Source organism: Phalangium opilio, unplaced genomic scaffold, assembly GCF_054372755.1.
Source record: "Phalangium opilio isolate 3A_F unplaced genomic scaffold, DU_Popi_V2 ptg000091l_1, whole genome shotgun sequence".
In the NCBI taxonomy this organism is placed as follows: Eukaryota; Metazoa; Arthropoda; class Arachnida; order Opiliones; family Phalangiidae; genus Phalangium; species Phalangium opilio.
Window position 1 is genome coordinate 80,244 of NW_028324196.1, and position 25,048 is coordinate 105,291.

A 25,048-nucleotide genomic window follows, 5' to 3' on the forward strand; every position below is an offset into this window, starting at 1 on the left:
TTCCCTCGGAGACGGGAACTAACAACATGGTAAGTAGGTTCCCTCTACTACTAGGTTCCCTCGGAGACGGGAACTAACAACATGGTAAGTAGGTTCCCTCTACTACTAGGTTCCCGTTTTCTTTTAGACTTTACACTCGCAGAAGGGAAGTAACTAGACTTACCGAAAGTAGGTTCCCGTGCTCCATTAGGCGTGACCACACTCGCAAAAGGGAAGTAAGTAGACTTACCCTAAGTAGGTTCCCGTGTTCCCTTAGACTTTATACTTGCAGAAAGGAAGTAACCTAGTTACTTGAGTAACCAAGAAAGTAACTCAGTTACTATCAATCTCATTTTCGCCAAAACTTAATAATTAAGTTTTAAACAAATAGGGGGCGGGAATATAGGGGCGGGAAAATGTGGTCGCAAGAGTAATTTCGAAAGGTGGGGAAATGATAGGGAGGAGTGATCCTATTGGAAGCAGAGTCGACATAGGATATTATGTATAATTGTCGGATTATGTAACGCGTTGTGCGATTGGCTTATATGTAGACACGCCTAGTATCGGATTAATTGTGAATTGTTTATAAAGCATTGACAATTCGGTTATTAACTCATTTTACAATTTGCCTGCACACAGGACGGTCAAGAGAAAGTACATGCGATTAACTGCTTCATCAAGAAAGTTGCTTCCTAAATCGTTTGGACTGATATTATTCTTCTTACTCATCCTTTACCAGAAATAGTAAGTGCTGGAATTTTTCACTATCAAAAATTCATAGTTACTTTTCGCCTACAGTTGGCGGATAGTATCCGAGAAAAAAACTAGCTTGATAAAGTAGCCCAGTTACTTGATAAACCAAGAAAGTAACTCATTTACCATCAATTTAATTTTTCACCAAAACTTGATAATTAAGTTTTAAATAAATAGGGGGCGGGAAAATATGGTCGCAAATGTAATTTCAAACGGCGGGAAATGATAGGGAGGAGTTATCCTTTTGGAAGCTAAGTCGACATAGGATATTATGTATAATTTTTAGGCCTGTGCAAGTCCAGTTTTTTGGGCTTCGAGTCGAGTCTCGAGTCCTAAAAAAAGCTCTTATAGAATCTCGAGTCGAGCCTTTTAACTGGTATCGAGTCCTCGAGTCCTAAAGTCAGCTTCAAAACTACGTCTCAAGCCCAGTGTCGAGTCCTGATAAATTATATCAAGTCCCAGTCGAGTCCTAATAAATTATTTCATGTCAAAATCAAGGCTAAATATTTTCATATCTTTAATTTTTTACTCTTCATTTGTTCAAATATCACAGCTTGGATATAAAAAGTAACAAACGTCAATAAACATGTTCTAGCTGACATCAAATTTTTGTCCAATCAGCTGTCTTCTCTAAAATCTAAATCGGTAAAACCCCCACTAGATACCGCGCTCTACTTGAAATTCCGAGTCACCGAGTTCAGGGGACATACATGGATAAAGGATAAGCGTGAGGAAATTTGTTTTCACGCTAGAAGGTAGGCTACTCCCGATCTCCGAAGGCAGCTTATTCGATATCTACTTTGTTGCAGCTTCGGTTGTCAGCACGGGAAAGCTAGGCCTCTATGTAATGTATATTTGTGCGTGCTGACAAGAGACGAAAGAAGAATAAATTCTTTATCCAAAGTTAATATTTTTGGACTTGATTTGGTGTTAAGCCTCGGTTCGAGTCCGCCTCGAGTCCAGTAGTGAGGATTTTTGAGAACTCGAAATTATTCTCTAGTCCTAAAATTTTGATTTTCAAGTCTCGAGTCGAGTACTCGACTCGAGACTCGATCGAGTACTCGCACAGGCCTGATAATTCTCGGGTTATGTAACGCGTTGTGCGATTGGCTTAGATGTAGACACGCCCAGTATCGGATGAATTATGAATTGTTTATAAAGGATTGACAATTCTGTTTTCAGTTCATTCTACAATTTGGCTCCACACGTCGGTCAAGATGTCATTTTTAACAATCGAGGCCGTAAAGGGCATTTTGGTTGAGAACTACAAGAAGCCTTTACCCGTCAGCAAATATTTTACCGCTTCAGAATTAACTGACGGTTTTAGTCAATGTTTTTGGGTAGAAGTTTAAAGGAAGCAAAGAATGCACCATCAAGTTATTTCTAAATAGAGATAAAGTTGAAAAGGATTATTGCAGAATTGACAGAAATGCTCTTCTTTGGAAAGACATATTCCAGAGAACCATTTCCTCACAAAAAGACTTTTTTAGTGAAAATCAGTGAGTGCTATTTGTTGTGTTATTTTATGAAATTTTAAAGTATTTAATATATGATTTATCAAAGGAAATTGAGGTTTAAAGCCATTTCGGACTTCTCAAAGAAGTTTGCCATCCAATTTGCCTTAAATGAAGAACAACAATTACAACGTAAAACGTTTGTCTACACTATCGTTGCACTAATTTGCAAGCTTCTTCGTAAGTATTTTAGGTTTTTTAAAAAAATAAAGGAACAAGTATATATTATAGCTAACTACACTAAAATTATAGAAGGGATCAAGGGATTCGGTTTCAATCTTCGCGACCATTTACCCGAAAGCGTGGTTCAGTGTTTTGAAAACACTTGTCAAAAAGAGCCATTATGGACCAAGCCCTTGTGCCTCCCATCAAATTATTTAAGAATGTTCCCACATTGCGGAGATTCAACTAATTTGGAACCACGTTTTGGCGTCCAAGGTTAGATGTTATATTAATTTCAGGGTTCGCAAAGGCGGTGAAATTTTAAGCTGAAAGATGGACCTTATTATAACTGAGGTTTTTTACGAATGTTGAAACTCTGAGAACAAACCATCAAATGAGACTGATCTTTCAGCTTGAATGGTCAGCCACGGCACCATTGCGAGCGCAGGTAAATCTCATCACGTTAATAATAATTTTACGCAAATAGGAGGAATATCGAAATTGCCAGAAATAAATGTTGACGGCCCTTATTCCCAACTTCCAAGCCTAATAAAAGCACTGGAAAATGAAAACGTTTATTTAGATGCAAATTGAAGGAAATATTTGATGGAAGCTAAAAATCTTGAGGAAAAAATGGAGTTAAATTTAAAGAAAATTAACACTTTAAAGCATAAACTAACAGAAGAACAAGTGAACAAGAGGCTGGGGGCTCTGGTGAAAGAGTCCATGACTCCATCGGACTTTCCGAAAGTATTGGAGATGTTGGGAAGAATAAAAGTTCATTTCGGCGACGAAGATTTTTGCCAGACCTTGAGAAGAATTGCTGAAAATCAAGGACTTAATATTGATTCAGGTTAGTTAGACAATCAAAAATGCAATGTTAAATGTAGGTGATGGCAACACGCGTAAGTGTAACTTTGACAGTTCATTGGTCTAATGCTAATGCCCTGTGGAATGTACCTACACGAACGCGTTTAGAGGATACATATACTCTGTAACCTTTATATTCTTTTAATGATATTTATTCTTCTAGATAATGAAAGTGAGCATCGTTCCGTTCCATCCACTCCAGGAAGAAATTTTGAAGGTTGGTGATTTACTTACTATTATTTAGAGAAACGCTAACAAGAACATATTTTTAAAGAAGAAGCTTTGGGAGAACCCAGTTGCTCGATCACAATAGAACAAAGAAAAGCAACATCTACAAACGAAACCTCCAGAAAAATAAAAAACGAAATTGCAAATGACCATGAAAATGAAAAATCAAAGCTAAAGGCTAACAAGAGAAAGAGGGAGGAGAAAATTCAAAAAATTCAAGAGGAAGAAAGAAAAAATTTTGAAGAAAGAAAGAAGGTGCAAGAGGAAAAACGAGAAATGGAAGACAAGCAGAAAAGGCAGAAGAGAAAAGAGGAAAAAGGACAAAAGGCCAAAGAGGATAAAGCCAAAAAGGATAAACTACTAAACTCCAGAGACAATGAAGAAAAGGAAAAATTGGACGATTTCAGTAAGGAGGAATCAATTTCAAGCAAAGAGTCTAACGGTAAGGGTGAGATTATAAGTTACCTAAATATTATTTACTAATATTATTCCTTGTATATAGACGATAATCTTAAATAGATAGAAGAAAATGAAAAGGATTTCATCGGTAGTGAAAGTAAGAGTGAAAATTCAAACTCAGTGGTTCGGAAATAATTCCAAAATTTAGAAAGTAAAACTTAGACAATGCATTATTATAAAAAAGTACAAATATCACAATTTTAAAAGTGTATAAAAATATTACTAAATTCATTTTGTAAGAAATTTATTGTTTATTAAATATATTCATTTTTAATTGAAGAATGTTACAAATTTATTTTGACGATACATTCAAGTTACTTATCACTTCCACTTTACGGAGAGTAACCGAGAAAGTAACCCAGTTACTTTCAAGTTAGTTTTCGCGAAGAGTTGGCGGAGAGTAAACGAGAAAGGACATAGTTACTTAAGTAACCAGGTTAATTTCAAGTTACTTTTCGCCTAGAGTTCGCGAAAAGTATCCGTCAAAGTAACATAAATACTTAAGTAACCGAGAAAGTGACCCAGTTCCTTTCAAGCTACTTTTCACTTCCGCTTTACGGAGAGTAACCGAGAAATTAACCTAGTTCTTTAAGTAACCGAGGAAGCAACCCAGTAACTTTCAAGTAACTTTTCTCCTAGAGTTTGCGGTAGCCCAGTTACTTGAGTAACCGCGAAAGTACCCTAGGTACTTGAGTAACCGTGAAATTAACCAAGTTATTCTGTGAGAGCGGTTGCTGTCTTAGATAAGACTTCATACTGACTTTAATGTATAAGGAGGGTTTTTTGTTTGGATGTAACATTTTTCGAATTATGTTTACTGTTATGAAAAAATTCCACGGATCTACAATATAGGCCCTTAATTTGTGGTTAAAATTTCAAAGAGATCCATTAATTGATTTATTTTATAAAAAATAAAGTTGCTAAGGGTGGTTTTCATTTTTATAAAATGATTCAGTCATTTTGGCAAAAATAGGGAAATTTTCCCATAGGAATAACATGGGAAATGTTTTCTGTGATGGCCAAAATGACTCGACCATTTTTTGAAGACTATTTGTTCGATAGGTCTGAAAACGGTTTTAAATGAAAGGTCGAACATTAAACTGGTGCCTCTTAAAGTTTCATTAAAAAAAAATATAGTGGAAGTATTGTTTTTCTTAATTTTAATTACATACTCTAAATTGCGTTGTTTACCCTGAAACTAACTAGGGTAGCGATCAAGGGTGATAGAACTAGGTTAGCGATGAAGGGTAGTTGAACTAGGTTAGAGATCAAGGTTAATTAAAGTAGGTTGGCGATCAAGGGTGATTGAACTAGGTTAGCAGTCAGGGTGATTGAAATAGGTTAACGATCAAGTTTAATTGAACTAGGATAAGAATTTTTTCAAATATTAAATGTTTTATAATCATGTCTTCAAAAGTCAAAATTTTAATATCTCTTACACCAGGCAATTAATTTATAAACTTTTCTCTTACTTTTTCAAGTCTGTCTGCAAAGACGGTTTTTAAACCGAGATAGTAACCAAGTTTCTTTTAATATACTTTTCACTAACACTTTACGGAGAGTAACAGAGAAAGTAACCCAGTTACTTGAGTAACCTGGAAAGTAACCTAGCTACTTAAGTAAAATAGATAATTAAATCACCTTGAATGTAACCTAGCTACTTAAGTAACCAAGAAAGTAACCTAGTTACCTGAATTACCGAGAAAGTAACCTAGTAACTTGAATAACCGAGAATCTAACCTAGTAACTTGAATAACCGAGAATGTAATCCAGATACTTTTAAATTAATTTTCAATTCGACTTTGCGGAAAGTAACCGAGAAAGTAACCCAGTTACTTGAGTAACCGAGAAAGTAAACTAGATACTTTAAAGTTACTTTTCTCCTAGAAATCGCGGAGATTAACCAAGAAAGTAAACCAGATACTTTAAAGTTACTTTTCGCCTACAAATCACGGAGAGAGACCTAGAAAGTTACCTATTTACTTAAGTAACCTAGTTAATTAAATCATCAATAAAGTAACTGGGATACTTGAGTAACCAAGAAAGTAACCCAGATACTTTAAAGTTAATTTTCACTTCGACATTGCGGAAAGTAACCGAAAAAGTAACAATGTTACTTGAGTAACCGAGAAAGTAAACTAGATACTTTAAGTTACTTATGGCCTAGAAATCGCGGTGATTGACCTAGAAAGTAGCCTAGTTACTTGAGTAACCGAGAAAATAACCTAGTTACTTGAGTAACCGAGAAAGTAACCCCTATGACAAATTTGCTTTTAATTGCGTAGTTCAAACATTTGTTATGATTAGAAATTTTACAACAAACACGGGTATAAATGCCGCGTTTCGGAACCATGCAAGAGCTAAATCAAGGACGATTATGACTCGAGTTCAAACAGAAGTTTAAAACTTATACAAGATGTAACAACACACATATGAACACCTTTTCTGAATGTATGATAAATGTAAGAAATACGACACTGCTTATAAAGCCACAAATCAGAATGAGGGACCTCATTTTAGGAGTAGTAAAGCGACATTTTACTCGAAATAAATGTTCTTCTTATCTCTTCCGCCCTAAAAAGTTAAAATGCTAAAAGCTCATTTTGTATTTTTTCGCCTTAATTATTTGACATGGATAAGTTTTTACGGGAACAGATTCTATATAATTTCGTACGTGAAAATCTTAGCTCCCTTTATCTCGAAACGCGGCATTTATACCCGTGTTTGTTGTAAAATGTCTAATCATAACAAATGTTTGAACTACGCAATTAAAACCAAATTTGTCATATCGATTAAACTTAATTTCAAATTGCAATACATATAATAATTTCTAGTTTCTGGCCCTAGGTGGGTTTGAAAAATTGTTGCCGCGGATTGTGTAAAAATGCAGTTTTATAAGGACTGCGAAGCAAAACTCGTTTTTGTATAATTAATTTTGCTGCACTTCCATCTAGGTCCTATTTAGTCTGCATCCTTTGACAGCAGCGCCTGACCACCAGGCGTTTGTCGCTTTACCTCGAATCTGTGACCTACCTCAATCACTCACAGTGCATCATCATTCAGAATGCATTTAATTAGGCGCTGCTCCTTCGCACGGGGGCATCTACAGCAGCCCCCTCATGCCGTTCATCATTGTTCCCAATGGTACCTGCGGAACCACGGTCAAGACACACGGGATCGACCAGCGGGTAGGCGTATGTCGCTAAACCTCGAATCTATGACCTACTTCAATAACTTCATGACAAGCTCCAGTTTTTAACCAGTGACCAACTTATGGAAGGAACATATCATATAAATTTATGCTAAAGGAAATGGTACATCAAGTTGGGAAACCAAAATAAACCTCTCCGAGTTGAGACGCAATTAAGAGGTTTTTCAAAAACAATTAATTAAACACAACTGATATTAATCAGCAGTGATTTACCTTAATTCAAGTTAAATCGTTTTAAGAAACTTTATTCCTAAAATCATTTTAAACGTAGCTATTGTTGACGTTTAAATTCAAGCGTATGCATCTTTAAGAATTTTTGGAAATTTAGGGTATATAAAGCGATTGATTCACAATGAATGACAAGAAAACCCGCAATTGCGTGAACCTTCGCTGGAAGCCCAAGCTGCCATTAGGAGGCTAGACTTTTCTAGTAACTCTAGCCGATCCCTCTTGGTCCCAAACGATTATAATGCAGCAGAAACCAAAAATGTTTTTCTGCGAACACATTTGCACCGATTTTCCAACTGCGAACGCGGTGGGAGACACACACACACAGAAAGGTCCAGTGTAATTCCTCTCCATGAAGTCATCGTCACTCGGAGAAGTAGAAGGTGATTTAATAAAGACGGTCACAGCGAGTAGTCCACTAGGCCTTGCGTAACCGTTTCGTTACCGTTTTAAGTTCGTAAATCATCCGAAAGAGGGCGCCCATTACCTAAGTCTAATAGCATCGTTTAAGAAACGTTATCAGATGGCGTTCTGTTCGTAATTTAAATAATGTCAAGTTTCAAAAAGAGATCTGTGTAATGATGAATTTCTGGTAGTAGCGTTCAATTTGTGAGTACATAAACAAGTCGATTTAAAAATTTGGGATTATAAAGCGTCAGTTTAAAATTTTTTATTTAATCGTATAAATACTTTTAAAATGTGCCGAACAATTTGATTCAAACCAGTTGTGAAAGTACTGGTGATGGACAAGGCTTAGCAGTGGTGGAGGATGAAAGTTAACTTGATCGAATTAGTTAAACAATTTCCTTTTTTATATGATTCTAACCACCCAAAATACCAAAACAAATGCTTGAAGCAAAGGCACTGGATTTTTCAATGTGAAGGCCAATTTTTGAGATAGCAGACGATCGGGAAACGCGAGGAAAATAGACCTTTTCGCAAATTTATGCGCGCATGCGCTAGTCGCGCGTCGTGGATAAAATAGCAGACGACGCCATCGGCCTACGGAGAAATAGCTGGGATTGTAGATAACGGAGTAAATTTGAATCTAAACTATGATAAACTAAAAATATTGGAACTCAAAGAAGTTTGTAAAAATATGAGAATTATATTTAAATCCTACTAGCGAAAACATATGCTCAATGAAGCTTTAAAAAATGATAATATCGAAAATATTACCCTTAATAACCAAGGCTTAGTGTCGGCTTCATAAATAATGTCGGTATCCAAGCAGGGCCGGGCAAAACCCCGAGAGCAACCCCGCAAAGAGAGAGCGCTTTCCCCGCGACATCCGACGATTCCCGACCAGGGTCCGATACCCACTAACGGAATTCATGTTACATATCCCCGTCTTTGGAGTTCCAACATTTTCGATTTATAACTCGTTCTCCTTTTCACAACAATTCTGTGAAATTTAATTTCCACTGTTTTACCATCCCTCTTTACTTAAATACGACTGATTCTTGCATCCCACCGACTACCACAACACAGCATCCAGGCATAGTGCAAAGTCTTAAGAATCATATGAAAAAAATAATTGAAAAATCCTACAAAATTGAACTAACTAAAAAAAATCAAGAAAATGTATCGAAAATGATCAGATTTAATGGCAAAGTTCATGCCTCTAAAATAATGAGGAAATACGCGTAGGCTAAGACCGTAGTCTGCTATTTTGGGGTGGGGTGGCGTAGCGGTTAGCGCTTTCGCCTCGCAGCAAGAGGATCCCGGGTTCGATCCCGTACTGTGGCACCGGGTGAAAAATCTGGGAAGAAATCCTTCTGCGTAGAGTTTGAAAGTTCTCTCCATGCTTGTTAAAGGAGTTTTCCTCCGCGGTCTAACCTGGTTTCTCCTTTCCATCAAAACTTGCAGAGGTCATCGGTAATAGTTAGTATAGGGCGCTGTCGGTTAGCTATGGCATAGGGGCTAGCCACCACCCCTATATGCATAGTAACGGCGTTAGATAAGTGGCAATAAGTCGCAAGATGACTTGGTCCAATTAGCTAGCTAGCTGAATTAATTTTATCCACGTTGTTACTAACACGCATGCGCCTCGTATTTTCCCCCCACTTTTACCCTCCGACATGCGAAAAGGGCTATTAAATGGACGCGCGATTTTTCAAACTGTAACCGTTCTGTCGAACCCCGGTCAGAATTACCCAGATTAAAATAAGTAAGATCCGACCCTAGTTTAAGTCTTTAAAAAGACACGTATCTAAATTAAGACAAGGTAGCCTTTCATAATTACCAAAAAGTCCATGTTTATTAATGTCGCAAAATCGAAGTCCAAAATAAAAAGATACAACTTAGTTAAATAAATACCGGCTTAACGCCCCGCACAATCACTACTCGTCGAACTACCTCTTTTAAACATCTACAATGACTTTTTATACCGTTGGTAAAAAATATACGTATGCCCTTTTAGCTAAGACGGGCTGAACATATTCCCCGGGAAGGAAGTTTTTTAAAGAAAGCTCTTCAACGTCACGTGAGGTGTAAGGAAGCCCTTACATTCTCCCACCCAAAAAAAGAAAAAGTCATGGTAGAGCTTCCGGCTATTATTTTTATTTTCGTAATGTGGTGTAACCAATATTGTTTTTACCTCTCCGAGTGACGTATGTCACGGAGAGGTATTACACTCAACGTGTGTATCTGTCTGTTACCGCCTTCGCAGTTCAGAAATCGGAGCAAACGTATTTTTAGTTTCCGGACTGCGTTCGCAGTTTACAGAAATTCGGAAAACTGTCGCTACTTGATGGCCTCTAACACCACCATGCACTAGTCTTCCGTCTATTCTAGGAGAGCGATAGCTCTCTTAGATAAGACCTCATACCGACTTTAATGTATAAGGATGGTTTTTTGATTGGTTATAACTTTTTTTGTATCGTATTAACTGCTTTGAAAAAATTCCACAGAACTACAATTCGGGACCTAAATATGTGGTTAAAATTTCAAAAAGATCCATCCATTAGTGTTTCTTATAAAAAATAAAGTTGCTAAGGGTGGTTTTCATTTCCATAAAAATTTTACGATATTTTGATGAAAATCATGAAATTTTCCATAGAAATAACATGGGAAAAATTTAACAGATAGCCTTTTTGTGGAAGCCGTCATGAAATAACTATACGTTTGTTTGATTTGAAAACGGTTTCAAATGAAAGCCTCATATTTAGTATTTGTGCTTTCCAGCTTTCATTGATTAATTTTAAGTTTAAGTATGTTTAATTTTAAATTTTCAAAATTACCCCAATCTGCGTTATTTAAGCATGGATAGACTGATTTACTAGAAAATATCAGCGCGACCAAAATTGGCCTTTATTTGCGTTTAGTTGCGTCATATTAATCCGATTGTTTTTTCTTAATGCCTTTTGGTTGAAATGGCCTATCGGTAGTGAGATAAGACTGCTTTAATATTGCCGCTGTGACAAATACCCCGTTTGTGGTCGCCATTTTTTTAAGGGGAAAAAATTTGATAGTGGGTCCTTTATCGTTGTCATTTTCATATTTTTTGAGGATTTGCTGATGGATAGATTTTAAATATAATATAAAGTAGGTTTCAAGTTTTAATATAAGCCTAATTTCATAATTTTCCACCTTTCTATTGTCCCACAATCTGTTTCTAAACTTGCCACTTTTTTAAGGCGGTGAAACCCGTGAAATTGCGCTAAGCCTTGGTCGCTTCAGCCCCTTTAATGCTTCTAATCGTGGTGCGCATGCATGGTGAATTAATTTCTCTGAGCCTTGGTCAAAACAATATCCATAGTGCACCAGGCCCGTCAATCTTATTTCCCATCCTGGTTTCCTCATATATGCTCTGTCTTCGATGTCTGCTTTGTATTATGCTATGAATTTATGCTTTATTTATTTCGTAAGCATAGGTAACAGTAGTAGTTAAAAATGCCGTTATTTATTTACTCAAATCAGGGTTCCATTGTATTAATTAAAACCTTGTATTCTACCTAAATGATTAAAATGTTTCATTTGGTAATGCTTTATGAAAAACAACGCTCACTACAGAAGATTTATACACATATTCCTCACCAACGTAACACGTTTGTTTACCTTATAAACTATTAAATACAATAAATACTATTGCCATTAACGGTGATTTTCTGGAAAGTATTGACAGCAAACCTTATTTTCTTAATTAATAGTTTACATATTTATAATTTAACTCAAACACACTTTTAACAAGTTATATTAATTGTGGTTATATGTAATGTTTCATGAATGAAGCTCAGTTTCGAACAAAACCACTATTAGTGAGCCATCCAACAAACAATGGTTTGGAACTAATAATGAATGAAATAGAAGTTTAATGTGCATAATAAAAGTTGGTTAACAACTCACGGGATTATACACAGTTTGGATAATACAAAAACACAAAATTCAAATTATACTACAGGATACAGAATTAAACGAAATTATACAGAATTATGGAGAATCAATGAAAACTATGGACAAGTAAACGGAACTAAACAAGATCATGGAGAATAAAACGAAACTATATAAAATTATACAAAAAACATGAATGTACAAAGCAACATGGAATAACGCTTTACAATACTAAAGTTTAACTTTCTATTTAATATTGATTTAAAAACTCGAGACGGATAAGGCGCTTGGCATCTTGCAGGGTGTCAGAGAAAATGTCAATTATGTTTATAAATTTATTGCATGTAATTTGCATTCTAACTAATGGGTTTATACTATTTCGTTTTATGTAGAAAGTGGCAGGGCTACGCAAATTTTGGTGAGTTGAGAACTGAAGTGTCATTAATAGATCAGATAGGGGAATTATGTTATGTAATAATTTAAAGAGAAAGGTAAAATCGTTCATACTAACATAATCAGAAATTTTTAGAATATAAAGAATGGATTACAATGAAGTATAATTATAGTTTGAACGTGGTATAAAGAAAGTATGGCAAAACTCAACAAATTTGCGTTGGACGCCTTCTAGTTTATTTTTGAGATACTGGCTGCAGTTAGCCCAAGCAACCCAACCGAATATCAGCCTAGAGCGAACAAGACTAAGATATAAAAGTCGAAAATGACGCAGAGAGCGTAATTCTCGACAAATCTTAAGTGAAACGGCTAAGGTACGACGGCATAAATTAACCGTCCGCGATATATGTTTAGAAAAGTGTAGTTTGGCATCGAACAACGTTCCAAGATCTTTAGTTTCTAGTGCCGTGCGAATTATTTTGGCGTCAATTTTATAAGAGTTTATAATTGTCCTGCTAACTCTTCTAGTAAACGGGACATGGACAGATTTTGCGGGGTTAATTGGTATATTATTATTCTGGCACCAGGTTGTAACAGTGTTTAAGTCATTTTGCAGTAAGGAGCAATCAAGTGCATTATTAACTACCTTACAAAGCTTGTTATCGTCAGCGAATTGCAAGAGATAGGAATGACGGATAAGCAAAGATAGGTCGAAAATATAGATATTAAAGAGCAAAGGCCCTAATGAGGAGCCTTGAGGAACTCCACATTTCAAATTGTACTCAACAGATGTAAGTTTCCCATTGCATTTAAGGACATAAGTCCTATCCTTTAAATATTCGCCAATCCAATCAAGCAGCAATCCGCTGACGCCCAGGGCGTAGAGCTTATCCCTTAGAAAGTGATACGATACGCGATCAAAAGCCTTAGCAAGGTCCAAATATACTACATCAACTTGACCACAGCTTTCAACTACCGGAGCTACATAGTTCATAAAGGCAGTATGATTGGTGTCAACAGATTTTCCCGGGGTGAAACCATGCTGACAGTCGTTAGGGAAAAGATTGAACCACTTTTGTAAATGCTTATGCATAACTATGTCAAATATTTTAGCAAATACACAGAGAAGTGAAATGGGCCTGTAATTGCCCGGATCACAAGACGCACCCGATTTAAAAACTGGAGCAACAACTGCTTTTTTCCAAAGTTTAGGGAAGGTACTAGTTTTAATTGAAAGATTAAAAATATGGTCAAGCAACGGGAGTAGGATGGCCTCGCAGCCCTTGATTACGAAGGCTGGGATACCATCCGAACCCGTTGAGAATTTGTTAGGAAGTCTGGAAATAGCGTTATGTATATCCTGCCGCGAGATAACCAAAGAGTGTAACGGCACAGGTGTAATGCCAGAGGAGTCAAAGTGATACTGTTCGTCTGATTTGGTAGTATCAACAGATACAAGAGAAAAATGCTCTGAGAACTTCGAAGCCAGGCGCTCCGGGTCCGAAACCATGTCAGTACCAAGTTTAAGAGTAATGGCTCTGGAGCCTTCTCGAATGTTACCATTGACAAGGCTCCAGAACTTTTTTGGGTGCGAATACGCATCCTGGCAAACACCCGCAATGTGAGCAGTTCGGTCGCGAGAAAGCAATTGTCTCACAATGGCACGTTGACGGTTAAACTCGATGGCATCAGCCATGGTGCCCGTACGCTTTTTCTTATTAAAAAAATACCGTTTGCGTTTAATAGCTTTGCGGAGAGCCTGTGAATACCAAAAAGGGAATCCAGTAGAACCACGGCGAGTCTTACGTGGGATAGCTAACTCCATAGCTGCCATAACACGATCAGTAAGCAAAGCAACACAATAATTAACATCTTGTGACTCGAGCAAAGCACCCCAATCAGCATCTCTTAGTGTAGAGTAAAGGAGATCATAGTCTCCTTTAGTGTAAACAAAACTAGGGTCAGGTGGAGGAGGTACTAAACAGGTTGTGTCGGGGAGAGTTATCAATAATGGGGGGTGAAAGGAATCAATAGAGACCAAGGGGTCATCAAGCCCACCAATTTCTAAAAAATTGATATTGGAGAAACATAAATCAAGTAAATTACCCGTGGTTATAGGTTGAATAACTTGGTTAAGATTAAGATTAAAACAGAGTTCGAAAATAGGAGCTGCCTTGGATCGAGTAGATGAATTGCAGCCAAAAGTGCTATAATTCAGCCAGTCGATCCCAGGCAAATTATAATCTCCTAGGAGAACAATGTCAGCGGTAGTGCCGTCCAAGCCCCGTACTAATCGGTCAACGTATAGCGTGTAGTCAGCATCTGTGAGTGCTGGACGAAAGTAAGAGGTACCCAATATTAAAGACCCAGAGGACGAGGTCCTAATTTCAATAACAACGCTCTCTGAAGTGCCCTCAAGATCGCGTCGTCTACAGCAATGAAAGGATCGCCGCACGGCAATCAAGGCGCCACCACCACGGACATTGTTAAATTGAGGATCTAATCGATCGGCACGAAAGACATTGTAAGAATTTGGAAAATAATCATTTGTAAAGTGAGTGTCATTAAGCCACGTTTCAGTTAAACAAATTATATCATAGTCATTTGATGCCACGTTCATAAAAAATTCCACAGATTTTGTTCGCAAACCACGAACGTTCTGATACGCTATTTTGAGTTCTTTCATTGAGGTGTCGTAGCAGCACTTGTAAGTTCACTACTATGTTTGTTAGTGTCACGTGGGAAACCATTAAATTCAGTGATAATACAGTTAACAGGCCAATTGGAAGGATCAGATAAGGTTGTAAATTGGTCAGCATCATCACAGGACACGTAAAACGACGAGTGGTCAGCAGTAGGATTTTTCGTTTTAAGTCGTATACAGATAGGCGAAGTGATGCCCACTTCATCAACCAGAATCTCACTAAGATCTTTGGATAGAAGTGATTCCTCCATACGACTAACGAATATGGCTTTACGGAAAGAATTCCTGGGACCTGACTTTCTTGAGACGGCTTTCAGTTTAGAATTGACAGCTGATCCCATTTGAGCAGGTTTAGCAACCTTTCGTGGTAGAGCAGGATTAGCTTGAGCCACACCAGCCAGACCAAGCCTTGGGAACTGCTGGTTAGAGCGAGCCATAGGAGGTAAGTGAGGGAAAATTGCACTTGAGTACAGCGAGGATGAAAGGGAGTCAGACTGACTGTTGGTGGCAAAGGTGGGAGTAACAGTGTCAACCTGTCGACGTTTTAGCAATTCAGAATTAAGTTCCAATTTTTCTTTTTCTAAAATATCCACACGTGCTTTAAGATCGCCAGTCAGGTCTCTGAGTGAAGTAATTTCCGTCTGAAGACATTCCACCAGCTTTTCAGTGGACTGAACTTGTAGTAGTATGCAATCTAAAATAGAATCTCGATTGCGAGTAAGGCTATTTGGTGCCAGTAGTTCTTGCAAAGCCTCTTGGATGTCAGCCATAGGCACAGTATCAGTATGGGTGGCCGCTAAAGGTGATTTATCTTCTACAGCAATAGAGCTTCTAACTCGGCGTGACGGACTGCGAGATGGTCGAGAAGATTGAGATGACCGCTTACAAGCTTTGCATGTAAATGATTGTTCCGCAGTACATTTCACGTGCACTCTGCTTTTACATCCATTAGTACACCAGAGAACTTGTTGCTTACCAAAGAAATTGGCATGGCAACAGCAACACTGATCCTTAGAAGATGCCATTGTGATAGCCAAAAAAACCACAAGCACCAGAGTAGTAAATTACTGAATATTTAGTGCGGTCTCAAATACAGTCATAGAAAATGGCTCCGTCATGAGTCCGGCGGCACAAACAACACGATCTTTAGTAAGGTGTATGGCAGACTGCTGCCAGGAGAGTCGAACGAAAAACGCCCAAAACACGATAAATAGTTCAAAAAACTTAAAAATAAGTTTAATTACCGTGAGCGGGACACTTAAGATGCCGTATGGTGCAAAAAACCGGAGACAGAACGAAGTTAGAATTGAAAAACGAGAACATAAACCGGAGCGCGAGCTAAGCGACGAACTGAGACTCAACGCGTCGTCTGCTAATAATAATAATAATAATAATAGATGGAAATGATTAACGCAAGTTGATAAAGAAATTAATAATCTTTTGATTAATTATGTTAGGAAGGAAATGATTTACGCAAGTTGATAAAGAAATTAATAATCTTTTGATTAATTATGTTAGGAAGGAAATGATTAACGCAAGTTGATAAAGAAATTAATAATCTTTTGATTGATTATGTTAGGAAGGAAATGATTTACGCAAGTTGATAAAGAAATTAAAAATCTTTTGATTAATTATGTTAGGAAGGAAATGATTAACGCAAGTTGATAAAGAAATTAATAATCTTTTGATTGATTATGTTAGGAAGGAAATGATTAACGCAAGTTGATAAAGAAATTAATAATCTTTTGATTAATTATGTTAGGATGGAAATGATTTACGCAAGTTGATAAAGAAATTAATAATCTTTTGATTAATTATGTTAGGAAGGAAATGATTAACGCAAGTTGATAAAGAAATTAATAATCTTTTGATTGATTATGTTAGGAAGGAAATGATTTACGCAAGTTGATAAAGAAATTAATAATCTTTTGATTAATTATGTTAGGAAGGAAATGATTAACGCAAGTTGATAAAGAAATTAATAATCTTTTGATTAATTATGTTAGGAAGGAAATGATTTACGCAAGTTGATAAAGAAATTAAAAATCTTTTGATTAATTATGTTAGGAAGGAAATGATTAACGCAAGTTGATAAAGAAATTAATAATCTTTTGATTGATTATGTTAGGAAGGAAATGATTAACGCAAGTTGATAAAGAAATTAATAATCTTTTGATTAATTATGTTAGGATGGAAATGATTTACGCAAGTTGATAAAGAAATTAATAATCTTTTGATTGATTATGTTATGAAGGAAATGATTAACGCAAGTTGATAAAGAAATTAATAATCTTTTGATTAATTATGTTAGGAAGGAAATGATTTACGCAAGTTGATAAAAGAAATTAATAATCTTTTAAATAGTTATGTTAGGAAGGAAATGATTAACGCAAGTTGATAAAGAAATTAATAATCTTTTAATTAGTTATGTTAGGAAGGAAATGATTTACGCAAGTTGATAAAAGAAATTAATAATCTTTTAATTAGTTATGTTAGGAAGGAAATGATTAACGCAAGTTGATAAAGAAATTAATAATAATTTGATAAATATTATGGGAAGAATATAATACTTCTTTTCCCCTTCTGATATGGGAACTCATGACGGAGACAATAGGGAGCTAACAGTTCTGACCCTGAAACGTCACACCCTTCTATCTCTTACTGGAGTTTCATCCCCCCTAACGGTTGGAAACAGTATTCTACGCGCTAAAATTCCAACCAGAGAGGGGCTGTGTGACGTCAGACTATCTGTTCCCCCTAGCCAGTTGTTAGCTCCTTATAGCTTTTAGACCAAACTACATTTTAAAGTCAGGAAGCTTTGACTGTAATTGGATTTAGGAATATTTTGAACTAATAATTCTACCCAAATGATTCAAATCTTAAATTAGGTAAGGCTTTATGAAAAACCACGCTTTCTACAGAAGATATCCACATATTTCTCGCCAACGTAACATCTTTGTTTATCTTGCAAACTATTAAACATAAGAAAAACCACTGTCTTTAACAGTGATTTTCCAAGGAAAGTAATGACAGCACACCTTATTTTGTTAACTAATGGACCCCAGATTTATAATTTATCTCAAACACTTTTAACAAGTTTTCTCCATAGTCAAGATATCAAAATTTCGGGATACTTATTGGTCAAACTGTCCATAGTTTAAAAAAAAGTTATGGGACATTTTAAAATTTTATTGGACAATGTCCACTGTCCTGTGCTTATTTCCGGTTTCGGGCTGCCAGATTCTGAGTGAGTCTGACGTAGCAGACGACAAATGAGTTTTCCTTTAAAATCCTCATAGAGTGGCACAGGCTTAGCAATTTTAATTAATATTTTAGTTAAAAATGGTTTATTGTTCAGTTTTTAAGTGTAAAAGTCGCACGGAAAAAGATAAGGGGATTTCGTTTTACTGTTTTCCTTGTGTAAATAAGAAATATGGGCCTTATATTGAAGAACTTTCGCGTAAAAGAAGGCAGGCTTGGGTTAACGCCCTTCATCTTGAAAAAAATTTTTCAACTTTTGATCTAATACAGAAATGGCATAGAATATGTAGTCGTCATTTTATTTCAGGTAAGAAATACTAATATTAAAGAAATGGTACAAGTTTTAAAATTTTTTCATTAATCCAATGTATTTTAATTTAGGAAAACCATCAAGTTTGGAAGATGAGACGCACCCTGATTGGGTTCCATCACTTTTCCTGGGATATAGAAGTGTGCAAAGCTTAAGATCTCCAAAATCTAGACTAGATTTACATAATCGGTATTTAGAGCGTTCTGAGAAGAAGAGAGAATTGGAATCAAAAAGTGAAAATGCGATCTCAATGTCATCATTGGGAAATGATCTCTTCGTTTCTGTGTTAACGGAAGATAGTCAAGATGATTCTGTGTTAACGGTAGACAGTCTAGATGATTCTGTGTTAACGGTAGACAGTCTAGATGATTCTGTGTTAACGGTAGACAGTCTAGATGATTCTGTGTTAACGGTAGACAGTCTAGATGATTCTGTGATTATGGAAATAAGCATTCTTGAAGACAGAATTGAAGATTCTGGAAGAGCTGAAGTTGCTTGTCAATGCGTACCACTTTTTTTAAATGCATCTGTTCAAGCTAATGTTAAAATGGTGGAGGCATCGAGTCAGACAAGCAATAATACATACAAAACTGCCGAAATTCAAACTGATCTAACCATAGAAGATATAAATTTTTATGAAGACTTCAAAAAATACAGAATGGATGAAGAATTCATTCAATCAAATGAAACGAGGACCGTTTATTATACTTGCCTTCCATCAATTCTGTAGTACCATTTGATTAGATTTAAGATGTTCATAGTATATTTTTGCAAATTTTAAATTTTTTATTGCACAATTAAGGTGGAAGGAATAAAAAATATCACAAATTAAGTTTTATCACTTTTTCTTTCCTGGTCTACCTCTACCTAGTTTTTTGGGTTGGTTTTTAGAAAATATTTTGTACTTGGGGCCTTTGTAATTTTTAAAGATATGTAATGAAAGTTATTATGAAACTATTTCTATCACAGTTCTCATTATCACAAGCTATCATTCTCCCCTCTTCCCCTTTACCGCAATAACAATACTTTTTATTGACCAGATTTTTACAATTGCGGCTAGAGAGTTCACTGGAATTTCTCTAATGCCATTACAGAGAACATTTTTTCTAAAATGCTTACAAACCAATTCTAATAATGTGCACTTGTAAAAATTTTTTGTACATTTTTGAATTATTTCTTCCCAAAGTTCAGAGTCAGGTAAAATTCTTTCAATTTTGACTTCATTCAGTGTCCAAATGACAAAAATCACAATAACTTCTATCACGGATCTATTGGGTTTGTACTTGATAATAGTAAGCGTAACTAGAGGACAGTTTATACTTCTTCGTTTGTTAACAATATTCCAAGCATGAAGATTTCGTAGTTGCATACTCGTCTATTTTTATTTCTCTTACTGAATAAGGGCATTTGATTTCTAATAATCCAAGACCGCAGCATTCGCAAGAAATTTTGTTATCAGGTGAAGCTCCCATGAATGGGAAATCTGGGTTTATAACCAATCCTGACATAAAACACAGATTTGCAGGAGCATGTTTTGAAATTTCCAAAAATATTCAAACAAACATCTCACCTCATGTCATTGTTTTCAAGCAAATTGCTTTAATTTTTAAACCGTTTTCTTCCCTTTTATGACTGCATACTTATACTTTAAGACTTGGGCTCTTTCCACTAACATCTCTTTCTGCCACTTTCTACAAACTCTATATACTCCAAAAGGAGAATAATCGTTTGTTCAACAACGTTCAATTCTATGATATAAATGTAATTATAATTTTGCCCGTTAAAACCTAAAAACTACCCTTATGTGATAGATTTAACCAAGGTTTAACTAGTAAAACTTCCTTACATACAGCCGCAATTTTGATTTTTAATAGGGCACCTTCCCCTTCTTTAAAGTTCACTTTTTTTCGGCTTTTCGCCCTTACCAGGCTGGGAAATAGCACACTTCCTCTGGTCCAAAACCAGTTTATTAATTGCTTGGACTAGTTTTTTAATTCAAGAAGTGGGGGTTACTGGTCCTCGGGACCAGTTTATTAATTGCAAATCTATTGCAGAGCAAAGGCTGGGACCAGTCCAGAGACCAGTTAATTATTTTAGACACTAGGGGGTCACTGGTCCAAAGGACTAGTTTAAAAAATATCCTTATTTCCCAGCCTGGCCCTTACCACACCCCACTCAGAGAGCACATTATCCTATTTTTGTGCTCACTGCCCCACTCGATCACGCAAGTTGCACGAACTTGCGTGATCGAGTGGGCTACGCCCTTACGAACTCCGCCTCTTCAAAGTTCACTTTTAGGCGGCAACTTTCCGAAGCCAGGCTTAAGGTTCGTATTCCTCTATTAAAAACCTGTATTTAATTATATCTATTACTTCAAATTATATTTAGAAGTATTTTATGGGTTAATAAGTTGGTTATTTAAACCAACTTCATACATCGTTTGTGCTCAATTATTTTTTACTTTCCAATTTTCCTTTTGTTAAGCTTAATGATAAGCCTATTTTTTATTACTCACATTTCATTATTACCTACATCATTGAAATCTGAGTGTTTTGCAAAGGGTTCTTCTTTGTGTACCTTTGCAAATTCAAGGCTTTCTTTGTGTACCTTTGCAAATTCAAGGGTTTCTTTGTGTACCTTTGCAAATTCAAGGCTTTCTTTGTGTACCTTTGCAAATTCAAGGGTTTCTTTGTGTACCTTTGCAAATTCAAGGGTTTCTTTGTGTACCTTTGCAAATTTAAAGGGTTTCTTTGTGTACCTTTGCAAATTTAAAGGGTTTCTTTGTGTACCTTTGCAAATTCAAGGGTTTCTTTGTGTACCTTTGCAAATTCAAGGGTTTCTTTGTGTACCTTTGCAAATTTAAGGGTTTCTTTGCAAATTTAAAGGGTTCTGTGTGTACCTTTGCCAATTCAAAGAGTTCTTAAAAAGTTCCTTGTGAACTGCTGGGTGTAACAAACATATTTGCAAAACCCGTTGCAATATATTATTAAATACATTATTGTGACAGCCATTCTTGACTATTTAAAATGGTTACTCGAGAACAAGCTAAGCGGAAAAAAAACGCCTTGCAATGGGGAAATCTAGAACAGAAGCTAACTTAAAATTGCAAGCTGAGAGTAAAGCTTTGCAAAAGAAGCAAAGTAGGCAACTTTGCCTTAAAAATCACTATTTGAAAAAGAAGGAGTGCTTTCAGAGAAAATACGCAAATAATCAAGTTGCGCGTAAATCTGGCCTTGGTATTGCGAAAAAAAAAAATTGGACTAAACCACGTGGTGGCACTACTAATGTGGGTTCCCAATCAAAAAATAAAAAAAAAATATGAAACCCACTAAACAAGATAAGTTTGGTTTTGCGAAAAAGCTTCTCAATGCGGGAATTTTCAAAACGAAAAACAAAAAAATTATAGCTGAAAGCTATAAAAGATTTCTAGTCAAACGTCTAACTGAAAGACTGGCGGCGTCAGAGTCTTTTAACGGTGAGACTAAAAAACAACGCACAAAGTCTATCTCTCACAAGCTAAAATGCCAAGTGCTAGCTGGTAGAATATTGCATTTCAAAAGGCAATTATATTCAGCTTACCACACCCAGTAACGAGAATTGTTAGTGAATTTAAGGATTTTGTCAAAAAAATCAAAAAATTGGGTCAGTCACTTGTGACAATTTGACGGAAGTTGTGGGTGGGAAAAGGCTTCACAGTAGCATGAAAGAGGCCTATTTTCATGAAACTACCTATTATGTGATTGGAAATAATGGTAAAATATTGAAAAATGGCGATGAGTCACATTACGGCAAAATTTTTAAATTGGATTCTGATGGTAGTATAAGAAAAGTTCTAAGAGACCGTGCTACCAGTTCGACTAAAAAATTGTTTGTTGACGAAATGGGAAATATCGTTGACATGAAAAACAATAACGCAACTAGTAATGTTGAACTAGTTTTACAAGTTAATGAGTCGGGTGTTGTTACGAATCTCTTCAACATTGTTGAAACTGAAGAGAAGAATCCAAAAGCAAATTTTGTGATCAATGAAGGTGGGTTTATTGAAACCTTAAACAAAACTTTATATTGGGAATGCAGTGATATTTGTAATGTTCGAACTCGAGCCATTGCAAAAGTACTGCTTTCGTAAACACAGTTGCCAATGCGAATGAAAAATCTTTGACTAAAATTTTTGACTCTGATTTGGACCTTTGCGAATTAAGAAAACAATTTTGCAAAAAATCAAACGTGTCTATACCACCAGATGGGGACGAAATATTGGAGAGAATAGTTCCGTTCCTAGGACACACCTCTTACTGCGCTGATAGCGAAGAGTGCCAAAGTCATTTGCGTGCTTTAGCTGAACTGGCTCCTCACTATTCGGGAATTAGAAATATTCTGAATAATATTTATCACGTCAAAGCGTTACTCAACGCGTTAACTAAAATCTCAACTGAAATTGAAAGTGGTGATTACGAGTCTGTGACGCATGTCATACCGGAATTAAGGAAAACCCTTGCTACACGTGGGAAAAATTTAAATAAGGAACAAAACGATGCTCCCGAAGGAAGCGTTAACGCTCCTCAGCCGAGTCTCGATGAAAGTCAAATCTTGAGTCTTTACGAGAATCAATTCGCTCGGGCAATGCTAAACACCAACGAGTTTCACGACACGCCCTGCGACTGCTGTTTAAGATTACTGAAAAAATCTGATTTAAGAGCAGTAGAAAAACTGGTAAACAGAGCTGTTTTTGAGAACGAGGCCTATCTGATTTTAAGAGCTGGCTGGATAATGAATAATTCCGACACGAGAGAAGCAGACATGCTACTATGTCGTTACTGCGCTACGGATTTGGGAAAGGGTAAAGTTCCCATCAGATGTTTTCTGAACAACTTGGCGGTTGACAATCCTCCACTAGATGTCACCAGTTTGAACATGTTTGAGAAAGTTTTAATTCAGCTTGTGAAGGCCTTCCACACTGTGGTGCGGTTAGGCACCAAAACCAACTCCAACATGCAGTTTGGCAAGGTTAAAGCTTTGAAGGGAAGAGAAATTTATCTTCCAATACCCGTGGAGAAAAATTTGAAGATGATTCCCAAGACATTGCCCAAAAATCACGAACTGCATATCTTGGTCAATGGCGTTCCCACAGCGGACAAAAAAGTTTGGCAACAGGTTGTTTGCCTCGGAAAAGTGTTGAAAGCATTCAGTGTGCTGAAAAAGATAAACCCTTTTTACAAAGACATTGATATTTCGACAATGAACGAGGATTATATTTGTGGCACGCAAGAAATTGATGGAAATGAAAATTCATTGACTCCCGAAGAATTACTGAGCGTAACAGATCCACTTGCGTTAATTAATGATGGATCTGATGCGTTGACACGCGCTTCCGCTGCGCTTCCAACAGAAGGACCAGCGGATAGTAGTCACGACGTCCAAGGTGACCAAAACGCTTCGAACATGCAGGAGCACGATGAAAATCAGTCTAGCCTTGCACCAGGCGACGCCTACAAAATTCTAACACAGCCCGAGGCTTTGTTGCGAAAACTTTCTGAAGGCGAAGCCAATGATCTGTACGATCATTACTCTATTCATCCGGTGAACGTCCAACCACCGAAGGATTTATTGGGTGCTTACCAAATGAAGCGCGTCGAGGCGGAGCCCGTTAGCACTTGGGACAAAAATCTGGAATACATGAGCTTCGTTCATTTGTTCCCTCGGGGTCGCTTTGGCAAGCACGATGATAGACCATTTGGGAAAATAACGGAAACCGAGTATCGTTTATCCCGTCTTTTGAACAAAAGTCCAATTTTTAGACGAGATTACGCCTATTTGTTCCATTCTTATCAAGAATGCGAAATGAAAGCGATTTCTAGCAGTTTGAACTACGTTCTTCGTGTTAAAAAACCCATGCCAATTGGGGTTGAAAATTTGCTCAATCGAGTTGAATCTGGCGATAAAGAACTTGAGAGTAATTTAGCTACTTTCTTGGGTCATATTCGAGGAACGAAGGACTACTGGTATAAAGTTCTTAGGGACGTTTTAGCGATGATTCGGGAATTTGGTCCTCCCACCTGGCTTCTAACTTTTAATCCAGCCGAGAACGATGATATGGAACTGCACGATCACTTGAGAAAAGTGAATTCAGACGTTCCAGGAGTAGAGTCGATGACGGTCGCTGAATTGTTGAATTTAGACCCATTTAGCGTCAATTTGCACTTTCACAACAAAGTGCTGTCGCTGTTAAACAACTTTGTCTTGTGTAAGCAAAATCCAGTTCTTGGCATGATAGAACATCATTTTTGGAGGGTTGAATACCAATCTCGAGGTTTACCTCACTACCATATGCTTTTGTGGGCCAAGGACGCTCCAAAGATTGGAACTTCTTCGACCGAGACTATTTTGGATTACGTGCAAAAACACGTCACGTGTTCGATGCCAAGAGCATCGGTTAGTCCGGAACTACACCGGCTGGTAAAAAAATTCCAAACTCACAAATGCACCTCCAGTTGTTATAAGAAGATGAAAAATTCTAAAAAAGGATTGAAAGTGTGCCGTTACGGCTTCCCTCGAAACGTAACAAACATTGCCACTATGAATTCTGTTAGATCAGTTACTCGTCACCGTAAAATGAAAAAGGTGCAGAAACGACTGTACGACTT

At 36.7% G+C, this 25,048-nt stretch overlaps 1 protein-coding gene across 1 annotated transcript; it reads left to right on the forward strand.

Annotated features, from left to right (window-relative positions):
- Positions 1-17,170: 17,170 nt before the first annotated feature.
- Positions 17,171-18,774, forward strand: LOC149643660 (uncharacterized; the record flags this gene model as incomplete). Its single annotated transcript, XM_089850482.1, has 2 exons — positions 17,171-18,401; positions 18,476-18,774. Coding segments are annotated over exons 1-2 (525 nt in total), but the record flags the coding sequence as incomplete, so codon positions are not given.
- Positions 18,775-25,048: the final 6,274 nt, after the last annotated feature.